This window comes from Cnephaeus nilssonii (assembly GCF_951640355.1).
Source record: "Cnephaeus nilssonii genome assembly, chromosome: 9".
NCBI lineage: Eukaryota > Metazoa > Chordata > Mammalia > Chiroptera > Vespertilionidae > Cnephaeus > Cnephaeus nilssonii.
Genome location: NC_137080.1, coordinates 40,535,348 through 40,550,551, shown reverse-complemented (window position 1 = coordinate 40,550,551; position 15,204 = coordinate 40,535,348). Strand labels below are relative to the sequence as shown.

Sequence of the window (15,204 nt, the reverse complement as noted above, 5' to 3'; positions counted from 1 at the left end):
CCAGACTGTCCAAATGGATCTCCAATTGCTTGGTCTTTTCTTTGATCTTGTTCATGCACCTCTGATGGTCTCCACTGAAACCATCAGCACATCCACTGGGTTCTGGGCTGAAAGTGGCTAGGGGCTCCTCTTTATTCATCTCCTGGTTCCCAACACAGCAGGCTTCATAAATACTTGTTGCACAAATGACCGAAGACAAATGATGTTAACTTCAGATCTGCTCAGGGACCAGTGTTGTCTGGATCCTCGCCACCCCGTGGAGACCAAGGGTATGGGGCTCAAGGTACGAGCCTCTGACTTGTCCATTAGATGAAGCACATGTTCACTGGCCCTACACTTAGGTCTCATTGCAACTGGAAACTGAAGCTTGCATTTCCTCACTCTGGGTGAGAAGAGGGGCAAACAATGACATACTGTACATTTTGTTGTAAGGATTGGGTGAACAGCTATTGCTTTGCATCCTTAGACTAATAGTCACAGGGAATAAATATGGCTTCTGGTTTTACCACAGACATGGATACTAGTGAAACAGTGAATCTCACTGCCTAGGAAACTCTGGTAAGAGATGGGAAGCCCGTCTGTGGGCTCAGGCCTTGCCTAGCATGGTGCTTGGTATAGAGAAAGCAACCTAGAATGTAGAATGGTGATGTCATTGTGCAATGAATGAAGAGCAACTCATACGACAATGCCTCACAAGTCTTCTGAAAAGACTGTTCTACACAATGATTTCACACCTTTTCAGCTCCTCACTAACAAAATCAAACTCTTCAGCCAGATGTTCAAGACAGTCCACAATTTGGCTATAAACATCTTCATTAAATCCTAAATAATTAGCAGAATGCTACTGATATCAAGTACTTGAAATAAAGTAACATTGAAATTTGGGAATCTACTCTGAATTCATGTCCTAATAGTCACCCTCGTTTCTTTCCAAATAAGGAAGATGAATCTGAGAATCGGATTTCATGGCGGCACTATTTAGAAGTTGGCTTAAAACTGATCTTGCTGGTAGGAGTCGCCTTGCTTTTATTAAAAACTAGAGGCCCAGTGCATGGGTGGGGGGTCCCTCGGTGTGGCCTGCGGGTATTAGGCCGGAATCGGCAGTCCAACGCCGCCTGCTGCTCCTGCCTGCCGCTCCCGCTCATCCTGGCCCCGCTGTGCCTGCCGTGGGCTTGTGTCCAGTCAGTCCTGATTGGGAGATCGCCAGCCATGAGACCTGTGTCTGGTGTCCGTCCTGAGGGGGGTAGGGGTGGGGGGCCGAGACACGATCGGCCCTTTGGGTGGGCAGTAGAATGGCCTTGCTGGCTCAGGATCTGTCCCACTGACGTTCGCGCCGGTTGTTGGGAGCCATTTGGTGGCCGCTTTTATACTGTTTCTTCCTTGCGGAGCATCTAGGGAGGGGAAGCGGCCACAGTGCCCAAAGCCGACTTCCAGGAGGACGGCAGCATCAGTCCGTTGACGCCTGGCCTGTTCTCTGGAGATTGGACCTACAGGCCCATGGAGGGAGTAAGTGGCTACTGCCAGGCTGGTGGGATGCCAGGATGGGTCGGTCAGCGGAGCAGCACTCCCACTGTGGGAGCGCACTGACCACCAGGGGACAGCTCCTGTGTTGAGTGTCTTCCCCCTGGTGGTCAGTGCGTGTCATAGTGACCGGTCATTCATTTGTTCCGGTCGTTTGGTAGCTTAGGCTTTTATATACATAGATGCTCACAGCAAATTCCATTTTATACTGTGAATGGGGTAGTAAAATCAGGTTTGCAAAGAACTGGCAGGAGACATTTATATAAACAATAGAAAATGCTTAAATTTAGATTTTTTTCCCCCAAACATAATTACTGGGACATAAGCACAGAAATTGTGTAGGACAGTTTAAAATGGATGAAATAAAAGAGTATACAAAAAATATATTTATGGCTGAAGGTTAAGATAGTCTATTTTAAGACTTGTGCTGCTGAAAAAATATCATCGGAAGCTGCAAAATCATTCCTTATGAAGAGAATACTGAGAGCACATGCCAAACACGGAAGGTCGGCGCTTCCTTTGTTCAAAACTCAACGGACACTAACCTTCCGTACTATGGCAGCTATAGCTTCAGCATTTAGTTCCCAAACAACCTGTTCCACTAACGACACAAGATCAGCTTGTAATGATGCTGGAATTCCTGACCAGAAATGCATGTAGTTAACGTAATCCTATCCCTTCATGAAAATGACACGCCAAGAAATATATGGTTAACTCTATGAGAAAAAAGCATGATTTAACAGACGAGGCTCCGGTTTCTTTCCACTGGATGGAGGGGATCATGGTCCATGCTTACCTGTAGTTCGGTGTGATCGAGATGTTGAAGCCGCCGTAGCCATATAAGAAGGCAGGATGAGAGCCGTCCAATTTTATGCCTTTTTTATGCACGATGAACATTGGAATCTTGGTACCATCCTTGCTAGGGTAGAAAATCTAGAACACAAGAGCAGAATGGTTAGAGTTAGCACTACCTTGTCATCACCTGCATGCTGTTCCATGGGAAACACACACAGGCAGCAGTTCTCTCCTCCAGATGTGGAGCAGCAGGGTCGCTGACGGCGGGGCACCTTTCGGCTTGTGTGGCGATAGCCAGCGTGGAGCAGTGGGAAGCACAGGTGTCTGAAAGGAGACTTGAATTTGAATTCTTATTTCACAGCTGTCCAGCTAGGGGACCTTGGACATACTGTTTATCCTCTCTCAGCCTCAGTTCTTCATCCCTAAAAGGTGGCCTTCACAAGGTGCACAGAAAACACACATTTGTTTTCCGTTCCCAGCATTGGAAGAAGTCAGCTTTGGCCATCCTGCCAAACAATTCAGTTTAGGGAGATTTATTTTCTAGAAAACCAATTTCACATTCAACCGCCTTTCTAAATATTAAGATAACTCGACTTGCCTCATTTTTCTAGGTACAACAGTTAAATTAATGTTAGCAACAACAAAACATATATTAGCTTAGAAAGTAGATGGAGAAACACAGAAATCCTATTACTTCAGGTCAAAGACATTTTTCTCCAGTATTTTTAATTAAGGCTCATAAAACCTTCCTGAATCTAAGCAACCGCAGGCAAGTTCAGTCAACATTTCTATATTCTTTACTTTTTTGATAAGAAGAGTAAAAGGATAAGAAAGAGAATATTAAATGCTATGTAAATGATAAGCCACAGAATAGCGATAAGCCATCAAAAGATGATAATAGCCCCTTTTGGACAGAAAAATCTATAGATAGCTTTCTCTTTGGGTAAACAGTTTCTTTACCCCAAATGACATCTAGACCGTGCCCAACTTAGAAATGTCTTGCTGACCTCACAAGTTACAGGTTGAGGACAGAAGCCTTTACACTTAGGGTTACTTGCAGCCATATTTTATCCAAAGCTTTTTAGGTAGCAGTTCTATCGTAGAAAGATGCTGCAAAATGCTTGGAAATAAAGGGGTGGTGTGTGTGGGCGGGGGGGAGGGGGGAAGGAATGCAGATTTGGAGAAAGGCATCACAGGCCACAATATGTGCCTACAAGTCTGGCAGGTTTTTGAAACCTGCCAATAGTAGTAGAAGAAGCATGTGTTTCTGACTTGGGTAAAAATACTAAGAAACAGATAAATTTGACAGTTTAGGAATCATGGAGAAGAATACTCCGCAGAGTTCAAAATTATCAGAGGAGCACAGTTTTATTTCAAGTTAATGTAGTGGCAATTAGCAGCCTCTGATAACGTGTAACTCTGTGGGTGGTACAATAAGTGCAGAGTAAGAGGATCCCATTTCAAGTGGCTCGCAGGGGCCGATGAGCTAAAATTGAGGGCCTTCAACTCACACTGGGGGAGAATTTGAAGCACTCCAACCACAGCATCACGACTTTCTCCAGTGACTTTAATCAATGAAATTGATGGCCTGTCTAGCATGCTGACCTTCCACAGGCTTAAACCCCTCAATGTCAAGACCTTTACTTCCATCCCACTCATTCAAATATTTGCTCAGTCCGTTATTTGCCAGGCACTGCACTGAACACTGGAGACAAAGATGAACTTCAAGTCTACAGAAACAAACTCGCACTACAAACACCCATCGCCTTAGCTTTACCTTTGCCCTTAGGACTTCAAACTCTTCTGCAAGGAACTCTGACATCACACCACCCCCAGGACTCCAATTTGTTCTTTCACCACCTCCTTCCCTTCCTTATTTCTGGGGCATCTGCCTTTTTTTTTTTTTTTTTTTTTAACTCTTTCTATGACATTCGGTTCCTTATACTCTATCTGGCTGTCAGCTTCCCTTGGGCTTTCTTGGGCAGCAGGGGCCCTTGGCCAGCCCTCTGTGTTACTAATGCCGAAAATCCTCGAATTCTAACCTAACCCACTGGGTTCCTTCTCCTCTGGGCTGCTGGGCACTCAGGAAATGCCAACTCGCTTCATTGAAAATTGGTAATACTTGAACTCATGGGCTTTGAACTTATGTCTCCCCTGTCCCCCAAATGAATTCCTTATATTTTGCTTCCTATGTTTTTTAAAAATGTCTTCCTTATACTTTTTTTTTTGTTTTGTTCCTAAATCAATTCCAGTGTAGTTGTTTCCAATATTTCCCATTTTCTTCCATTCCCAACACCACTATTTGTATCTGGCCACCGGCTAGGCGTTCTTACAAAGCCTTCTTCCTGCCATCTCCACTCACCGGCTACAACCTCAGAGAAAGAAGGATCACTTGGCCTAGATTCCATTCCTTACCACCTCCACCACTACCTCACTCTTCCAGTGACCACAACTTCCTTTTTGTATTCTCTTCCTTTCCTTGGCATACCAACAGACTAAAATTTCTCCTATATAACAACAACAACAAAAAAAATCCCAAAACTTTTGTATTGCCCTGTCTACCCCTCAAGCTAAATTTCCATCTTCCTCTTCACTCCTGATCAAACATATCTGCAATAACCTACACCCACAACTCATACTGGGTTACCCTGTTCATCCTTTGTCCCTACTACTGCTCTTTCAAAGGGCATGAATGAATGTTTTTGTCTCTCTTCTTATCCCTCCATCCTTACCTCTACCCAGTGGTGTATACCCTTCCACACCTTTTCATACATTTATAGAGACACATCTATGTATAATTATTCACACATAATTACATATGAACTAGAGGCCCAGAGCACGAAATTCACGCATGTGTCGGGGGTGGGGGTGGGGTCCCTCAGCCCGACCTGTACCCTCTTGTAATCCAGGACCGCTGGCTTCTAACTGCTCGCCTGCCTGCCTGCCTGATCACCCCTAATCACTTGCCTGCCTGCCTGATTGATCGCCCCTAACTACTCGCCTGCCTTCCTGATCACCCCTAACCTCTCTGCCTGCCTGATCGCCCCTAACTGCCTCTGCCTCGGCCCCCACTGCAGCGGCTTTGTCCGCAAGGACGTCCAGAATGACATCCAGAAGGTCGTTTGGCTGTCCAGTCTAATTAGCATATTAAGCTTTTATTATTATAGATTATTATATCATTTGTTATTATATGACAATGCAGAATCAGGTAAATATTGAGCGACAACTTGCTCCTCCCATGCCTCACTTAGCAAGACATCATGGACTTCTTTCCAGGTTACAGCACCCAGATTTATCCCATTTAAAAAAAATTCACTGCCTAGTATTTCATTGTATAAATGTACACAAATTTATTTAAACACTAGAGGCCCAGTGCATGAAATTCATGCATGGAGGGGGGGGCGGTATTGTCCCTCAGCCCAGCCTGCAGTCTCTCCAATCTGGGACCCCTCAAGGGACCTTCATTTTTTCCTCCAGGAGTGTGGTGGAAAAACCCTAGATCACCTTCTTGGATTCTTATAACCCAAATTACCAAGAATACTGCAAGTGGTGGCCTACAGGAAGCTTAGCCAATGAGTTGTCAGAAAAGGTATTTACTCTCAAACTGGTTTGGCTCAGTGGATAGACCGTGGGCCTGCAGACTGAAGGGTCCCAGGTTTGATTCCTGTTAAGGGCATGTACCTTGGTTGGGGGCACATCCCCAGTGGGGAGTGTGCAGGAGGCAGCTAATTGATGTTTCTCTCTCATTGATATTTCTGACTATCTATCCCTCTCCCCTCTTCTCTGTAAAAAAAAATCAATAAAATATTTTTTTAAAAAGGTGTATCCACTGCAGCGCCTGGATTGTGTCCACTGGGCTAGGGGCGTGTCCCTGCCACCCGGTGGTGGCTGCCGGGGTCTCCGCACACCCCAGAGGCCAGCAGCCAGCCCCCGGTCCTAGGCACCTGGCTGGGGGTGTGGCCCCAAACCGCCGCTTTGTGCACGAACCTTTGCAAGCTGCTGGGGGCGGGGCGGGAACATCCCCGTGTCGCTATAGTGACGCGGGGATGTTCCCGCCCTCCAGGCGGCTTGGTGCCTGCACCCATAGGCTTCGAGTGGCCAGGGGGCGTTCTGGGACCCCTGCCGCTCAGGACCTAAGCATGGGCCTACAGGCTAGGAGCGGCCTGGGTCCGGAGGATGTTTCCGGGACCCAGGCTGCTCTGCGCCCACATATGCAAATTAACCACCATCTTGTTTGCTCTGATTGGCTGTGGGCATAGCGAAGGTACAGTCAATTTGCATTTTCTCTTTTATTAGGTAGGATCTGTTCACAGACAAGACTATTCTTTTTTTTTTTCTGTTATCAATGATGAAATACATCCTTTTAAGATAAATACTATGCACTCATGCAAAGATTTCTGAAGGATATATTCTTTAGACATGAAATTGCTAGATCAAAGTGTATGTGCATTTAAAAATTCAATAGATTCTGACAAATACTTCTCTAAAAATGGTGTATCAACTTAAGCTGCTAGCGACAATGATTACCTAAGTGTCCATTTCTCATCAGCAGTGGATGTTAAATGGATTTTAATTTTTGCTAGTTCAGTAGGCACAGTACCATCATCTCATTATTGCCTTAAGATTCCGTTTTTAAATTAGTAAGCATTTTCATCTTTTTATCAGTTATAATATATCTTATCATCAGAGAATAAAGTATGCCTATCCTTTAAATTGTGTTACTGTCCAATTAGTTTATAGAAACTCTTCCTACATTAAAAGTAATAACCTTTTTTCCTGTCATGTTTTGTTCGTATTTCCTTTCAGTCTATAACCTGCCTTTGTGGTACCTTTTTTCAACCTTCCTAATCAATCCATTCCTAGCTTTTCTTCCTCTTGCCAAATGCTGCTGTCTTGCCATTTTCTCTAGCTGGTCTTCTCTTTTATCTCTGCAAACCCCACTGCCATGTCTCAGAGCTCCAATCAACTACTGTGCTACGGACCTTCCTGTCCACATGTGCGGGCCCATGCGAGGGGCTGTGACCTCGCCCTGGTACGTGCTCCTCTTCCACCCTTTTATTTCACTCTCTCCTCAGCCACCCAACGGCCAACTCCCCACATCATATTGATGCCGAGGATCCCCAGGCCTCCTTCAGTCACTTCAGTTCTCACAACCAGAGACCCCTCCTCTCTCACTTGGCAGACCTGCTCAGAATCCTCTACTTCATTAGCCTTAAACCAACTGGTCTGCCTGACTCCTCCTCTTTGCCAAAGTAGAGTGGTGGAATAGAACCTCTATTCTTAGTAGCATAAAAAATTACAATGTAATTTATATACAGACGATCCCTGACTTATGATTTTACTTACAGTTTTTTGACTATACAATGGTGCGAAAGCGATGCACATTCAGTAGGCACCGTACTTTGAATTTTGCTCTTTTCCCGGGCTAGCTATGTGTGGTGTCATACTCTCTTGTGATGTGGGGCAGCAGCAGTGAGCCAGCTCCCAGTCTGCCACACCATCACAAGGGTCTACAACTGGGACTCTACAATGTAGTACTAAGTGCATCTTCAACTTTCGATATTTTCAACTTAACAATGGGTTGGTTTATCGGGATGTAACCCCACTGTAAGTCAAAGAGCATCTGTGTATATAATACAGTAGCCATCAGTGCTGGATAAGTAGACAAAATTAGACAATTGCCAAAGTTTAAATCTATGTGTTATTTTTCCATTTGCAATTGCTCACTGCTACCACAATACTCAAGTTCAAGTTAAAAAGCAAAACCACCTTTTTTTTCCCCTCTTACTTGTAACCAAATGAGACAGCTGACATTACGCATGCATTCTTCTTGAGTGTCCACTGTAGGCACCGCCCTTTAATTGGATGACGAAGCTTTTACGGGACCCTTAATGGACAGGGAAATAAAGTGCTCACGTGGGATCTAACAGGCGCCCATTTGAGCAACAGAAAGTCTGTCCATCACACAGTGCATCACATGGAGCTGGCCGGCCCGTCCTGGCTTCTTGCTGTCAGCAGCAGAGGGAATGGGTGTGCAACAGATCCAGGTCAGCCAGGAGCCCGGGAACCAGCATTAGCAACAGGTCTGCCCCCCTCCTCCAGGCATAGCTCTCACCCCAAAAGACAACAAATGCCACCAAAGTACCCACAACAGATGGTCTTTGCAAACACCGTGAGATCTCCGAAGAGGGACTATTTTAGCGTGCTTTGATATGAAACTTTCTTCAGGGACATCACAAATCTATATATATAAAAGGCTAAGTGACTGACCGTCTGCCCATCTGACCAACCGACCAGCACATATGACGCACACTGGCAATCCTATATAAAAGCCTAATATGCAAATTGTCCCCTCAACCGGGAGTTTGACCACTTGCTATGACATGTGCTGACCACCAGGGGGCGACGCGGAACATGGCGGGAACCAGCAGCTGGCGGCAATGGAGGCACTGCCGGCACTGATGGACCCAGACGAGAGTGGGACCACAGCAGGATGGTGGAGCAGGTGAGGGGACAGTGCCAGGCCAAGGTGGGGTGCCAGGTGGGGCTGTGGGGCTGCGAGGCTGGGGGCACAAGCTGGGGCTTGATCCCCGCAGGCCAGTCCGAGGAACCCCACCCGTGCACAAATTCATGCACCGGACCTCTAGTTTAAAAATAAATATTGACTCGCACATGTGTGATACATTGTAAAGCTCTCGCTGGTGCCAATTACACACGTGTGTTTTGATCTGTCATTGTCTATCATGAATTTGGTTGTTTTTGTTGACATTCAACATGAACCACATCATGATTTATTCATCGACTGTGGTACATATGACATGCACTGGCTATTTAAAAATAAATGTTGAGTTGTGCATGTGCAATACATATAAAGCTATCACTGGTGCCAATTGCATGCGTGTTTTAATTTTATAATACTACTAATGGCCCTGTGCACAAAATTCGTGCACTTGGGAGTCCCTCAGCCCGACCTGCGCCCTCTCGCAGTCTGGGTGCCCTCAGGGATATCTGACTGATGGCCAAGGGGAGTGGGCCTAAGCTGCTGCGGAGATGGGAGAGGCGCTCGCCAGCCGTGAGCCCGGCTTCTGGCTGAGGGGCCCTTCCCCTGAGGCAGCGTACTGACCACCAGGGGGCAGCTTCTGCATTGAGTGTCTGCCCCCAGTGGTCAATGTGTGTCATAGCAACCTATTGTTCCCCCGTTCAGTTGATTTGCATATTAGCCTTTTATTATATAGGATATTATGTATATTTTGACATGTAATTTTTTGCAGTAACGTAATTACTGCACAAATCTTTCTTCTAATTAATTTCCTTTCAATGTGCATGAATCCATGCACCGGGCCACTAGTAAAAAATATCACAACAGTGATTCAAAGGAACAGTTCTTTCTAAGTATGAGTGAGCCAGCCAAAGGTTGCTCAAACTTTGAATTAAGAAAGCTTCTTTCCTTAAATTTCGTTTTCCTCCCCTTTAAGAAATAATCTTCATAGTGGAGCCTCTCACTGCAGCATAACAACGTCACTCCACATAGAAAACCAAGAACATTAGGCACAACGAGGCATAAGGAGCCGCAGCCTCCGTGCAGGGCGTGCTGGTTCCAGCGAGAGCACAGTGACAGGTATTTGCTGAGCAGCTGCAAGACGGTGCCCCCGGTAAAGCAAGTTGGTGTCAGTTATTCCTCAGCCCCGAGAAATTAAGGTGACAGTTCCAATCTCTGGGGATTTCAAAGGATTCAGATATGAGGACTTCATCCAGCCGGTCATCTCTCTCATTTTTACAAATGACAAACCTAAAAACCACAAGAGTAAGAAACCTGCTAAGGTAACCCTGCAGCTTATGGAAAATTACCACTCGGGTCTCCCAAGTCCAGAACTTTTCTACTGTATCACAAAGCAGTTCACTTCAAATTATGACTTCCTTATACATATCTTTATTGGAAGTAATTTTGCAAATGTTTGAAACCGTTAAAACCTATTTTACGTGTCCCTCTAACCCCCCAAAGATGAATCACATCTCTAGGGAATGCAGAAAACAAATATTCTCCCGGGAATATTATGCTTTCTTTGCTCTTCTGTTTTTGTTACCCTCTTGAAAAGGCGACTCACTCAAGCATATCAAAAGCCATTTTCCAGATAAAGGGGTTATTATTTATTTTTAAGCTAATGGGCCTGCTTGAAAGATGATCCTTCTCCACACAGTATTATTCACTGTCACCATTTTGAAAAAAATACTGAAATAATAAAAAAACCACCATATCCTATCATGCTGTTCTACTAAAAAAAAAAAAATCAGTTTCAATAGTATTTTTAAAAGGCTTAACTGACATAATTCATTTCACAAATGAAACAAAAAAATGCCTGAGAGAACCATAAAGAAAGCATCCCCAAATTTCTAAGTAATTAAGTTTAAAGAAGTGTCTAATTTTGTACACTTAAAACCATATTCTAATGAATGACTGCTTAATAGGTAAGAGCTCACGGATCTTTGAGTTGAAATCCTTTAAAGAAATGATTAAGGAAAAGAGAAAAGGTTTGCACGAAAAGTGCATAGTCGAAAATGTCAGAAATGCCCATCCTTATGATCAAGCATGACTTTCCAGAGACATCACCAAACAGACAGGGGTTTTACTCTGGAAGAGTGTTTTACTGTGAGACCACTGAATGCGTGTCCAGCTGACCTAACATCTGAATATGGTTTCAAATAGATGAAATCAAAACATCTGCCTTTAAGGGAAAAAGAGGAGCAAGGAAACATACCAAATCAAGGGAACGTTCCTGTTCTTCAGGAGAATGACATCATTTATGAAAAAATCAGCTTGTCTCTACCGAAACGATTACTTTTCTTGAGAGGAACACATTTAGTAACAAAGTCAATCTTATTAAGACACTCAAAGCCATGCAAGCATTTAAGCTCCTGAAAACAATCTTCACCCCCGCATTGGATCTAGTTTCGATTTGGTGCTGAGGCAGGTCCAGGACTCGCATCATCACCAGGAACGGGGACCTGCTCCTCCACGCAAGGGGAAGGGGGAGGCAGAGGGCCAGCCCTTCGGAGAGAAGAACGTCTGGTGATAGCAGCTCCTGCCTAATTTTAGAGCCTGACAGGTTTACAGGAGAGCGTTCATAAAAGGGTGCTGGGCTCCCCCGTTTATCCGGGTTGACAGAGGCCACGTGTGGCGAATACATCTGACAAGGAGCAGGCTGCTCAGGAATCCTGCAGTCAACATGAGCAGGGACTAAGACGGTCCATGGCCGAAGAACCGAGCAGAAGGCAACCTCATGCTCCCGTCTTCGTAAAACAAGTTGCATCCGAAGGACTTCCTGGGTCTTCGGGCAGGCACTGCAGATTTCTGTATCGTGCGTGGGTTAAAAACAGGAGTCTGGCATTAGGTAGTTATAATCCTGTCTATTTTGTAGGCATTTAATTCCGGAGGGATGGGGAGGAGCTTAAGAGTGACCTTAAGGCCAAAAGGAAAATTTCCATTCCATTTTGGTTTACCTTTCAAAGGAAGGATGAAGATTTAAGAATTCCCACGGGGCACCTCAACAACAATAAAGTCAGCCTGTTAGAAATCTGTTTTAATTTTTGGTACATTTCTTGAGCACTAACTATGTGCTACGTGCTCTACTGAGAGTCTGCAGAAATGCTTCAGCTCTCCAAGGCTCGGCCATCTGTTTTTCTGAATAAAAAAACCCTATTCCCAGTCTCAAACTGTGGAGCCAGAAGTGAGACAGACAGTGGAAGGTTCTGGAACCAAGAAAGAAGGACAGTGGTAGAGGCACAACTAGATCTTGGACTACTGGCACTCTGATGAGTTTATCTGAGAGGTATTCAAGTGTTTTACGGTACACAGGCATTCAGGGCTACGATGAATCAGTATGACTTGACTGCAGAATGTAAAAGCTGTCTTCAGTGCCTCTGCTCGGATCTGGGGTCAATGCAAACACTTTTAATCAAACATTTTCACTAAAGTGAAGAACCTACTATAGGCAGAGGTCCAGAGAAAGCAGCACTGTTTTTGCAACAGGCACTGTCTCTAAGGCGCTTGCAGAAGGCGACCATTGTCCGGTAATAAGGCTCACTACAATGGGATTGAAACTGAATGTGGAATGCACGTTTTGCTCTTAATGAAAACAGCAGGATAAATCCATCATCGAGGCTATGAGCTCTGCACTGTCTGCATTCAATAAACATTTGCTGAATGAATAAATAAGTTAGAATTGCATGTGAAACGCTCTCTTTCTAACCCAGCTGCCTCCGTTCCTGAGGCTCAACATCATCTTGGATGCCTCTCACGCACCCTCTTCTCCCCGCCTGTCTACATGGCAGCCCTACCATCCAATGGGCCTCCTGCTTCCGATCTGGCACCGGTGACCAGGTTACCCTCCCTGAGATCTTCCTTTTAATCTGGCCACTCCCCTATGCCTCCCCATTCTCTACAGAATGGATTCCACATTTAGACCAGCAATGAAAGCTCTTCGCTCTCCGCCTTCTACTTTTGTGAGTCCTTCTCACCCTCCTCTGTCCTCTGCTCTGAAACGGCCATTTCCCACCACCAGACCCCCTGCTCCCAATGTTTATAGACTAAAGTATGACCCCCCCAAATTAACTGGCTTTTAGGCATTCACTTGTTTGATCCCCTCTGCTCCTACCCAGTGCATCTCAGGCAGGTTCAACCTCTATGTGGCTATTTCTAGTCACGAGGAAGGACTTGACAACAGCACACAAATGGAGCTCATTTCATTCGGGGGCCTCTCTAACTGTTAGAAAGTTCTTTCTTCCCTGAAAACGTCAAAATAACTGAAAGTAAAGAAAACAAAAATTAGCCAGGGCGCTGGCGACAGAACCTACTGATAGTAAATTCCTATATAAGCCGTCAACTAAAATTTCCATACATTTAAAAACAAATAGTAAAATACCTGCCAGTTAGTTTCTATATTTTTCAAACAGAGTTTTCCTTAGTCCTTATTTCAGTCAAAATATATGTTATTTATTTTACTTGATTTGTTTAAAACAGTTACATAGTTCTCACCATGTACTAAGCATCATTTAAGGGCTTTATAAATAGCCCCTCATGTTAACATATGAGGTCTGTACCATGAATGCCCCCATTTCTTAGAGGGGATCACTCTGCCCCACAGAAGTAATTAGTCCAAGTCATATATCTCCTAAGTGATGAAGTCAGGATTTGAACCTGGGCCATCTGATGCCAGACTCCCTGCACTGAGTCACCATAAACGAGGGATCAGCAAATCCCCTGGCCCCCCCTCCAGAGGCCCCTTCTCCAGGGATCCCCCCCAGCTCCCCCCCCCGCCCCCCGCAGGCAGGTTGTGCCCTCTCGTGTCTCCCTTCGGGAGCTGCGAATCTATTAACTTCTGTACCTAGAACTGCACCTGAAAGACAGCAGGCACTTGAAAACAAACGCTAGATAAATGCATGAGTGAATGCTCAAACTAGACCTATGCTTTGAATCAAACAACATAAGGGCATTTTAAATGGCAGTTCGTTATTAAAAAAAAAAAAATCCACACAAACAGAGCAGCCTAGAGTCTGGCATCAAAATGCCTGTAAGCCGAGTAGTAAAATACAAATTAATTCTGGCTGAGAGACTTAAGAGGCTACATAAGCATGGATAAGGTTACACATTTCCAACTTATTATTACTGAAAAATATTTAATATCTGACATTTTCCTTACACACAGCTGTTAATCTATTTTACACGCAGGGGAGCTCTGTGGCTCCTGAATTGATCAGTTATGGTAATTTACTGCACGAGACAGTACCTGCATCATAAAGCCAGACAGGAACACCTGAAATCTATTTCAAATCCTCATTAACTCAAAACTAGCAGACCGCTTATTTATTTTACTGTATTTGAAAAAATAAAATCAATAACCAAAATGTTGAAAAGACAAACTCTGGGCACAGCTTTAAAAATCTGTGGCTGGGAGTTAATATGCTCCTTAAAAGGGGGCACTCAGGGAGCCGGATGCTAGTGAGGAGAAGGGAGAGCAGTGTGCAATCAAGCCATTCAGGCAGGGTGGGGGGACGGGTGAATTGCATAACACAGAGCTGGTCCTCAACTGAGGACAGCAATAACAGAAGCCCAGGAACCGGGAAGCTGGCACAACCGGCCAGGTACCACCTGTCGTTTGCACATCCAGGGGAAACAGATGCGGAAAGACAGGGTGAGAAGCAATGACACACCGTTTTGCTGCAGAAAGATGAATGATCGGAATACTGAAAAGGTGAATTTGGAAGTAAAATTCTCGGGCACACAGACACGGATGCCAGTTTCTGTTGGACACATCTAACACTGCTATTACACTCCGAGCCACTTCTACCTAGAGTCTCCCAGACAACACAAATGCAAATCATTCAAATAAAGCCTTTGGGTGAGTAAGAGGCAAGAAAGAACCCCATCATAAAAGACCCTGAGTCGCTTAGGCAGTAATCCTAAGAAGCCGGCTCATGAGCACCACCTCGCCCGTCACTGCCCCACTGGGAACCCTGAGGCCAGGAGCGGACTCACGCTGGCCGGCGAAGGCAGGTGCAAAGAGGTGGCCAATTAGAGGAGATGGAGCCAGAGGCTCGGAGGAGCATCACAAGTAGCTAGCGGGAGGCCACTCACCAGGGGGCGGAGAAGAGGAAGGCGGGAAAATGGAAGGCAAATCCTGCTGCAAAGGTCCGAGCACAAATGCTTCTGTGATTTAGAATCCCAACTTGGCTGTGTGAAATGGTTTACATTTGTGCAGTAGGGTAACAGTAGCAAAAATCGCATCATGAAACCATATAGAGTTTTTTTCTCTTTTGATGGCTATGAATCATCCCCCCACCCCCCAACTAACTGTTAGTGCCTCCTTGAGACTGTACACAGCGTTGGGGTTT

At 45.1% G+C, this 15,204-nt stretch overlaps 1 protein-coding gene across 1 annotated transcript in view; it reads right to left on the bottom strand.

The window, feature by feature from the left end:
• Positions 1-15,204, bottom strand: part of PREP (prolyl endopeptidase) — a 111,767-nt gene that overhangs the window by 12,372 nt on the left and 84,191 nt on the right. Inside the window, exon 11 of the mRNA XM_079781420.1 lies at positions 2,318-2,454. Within this exon, the coding sequence (XP_079637546.1) occupies positions 2,318-2,454 (137 nt within the window). The remainder of the gene's footprint in view (positions 1-2,317; positions 2,455-15,204) is intronic.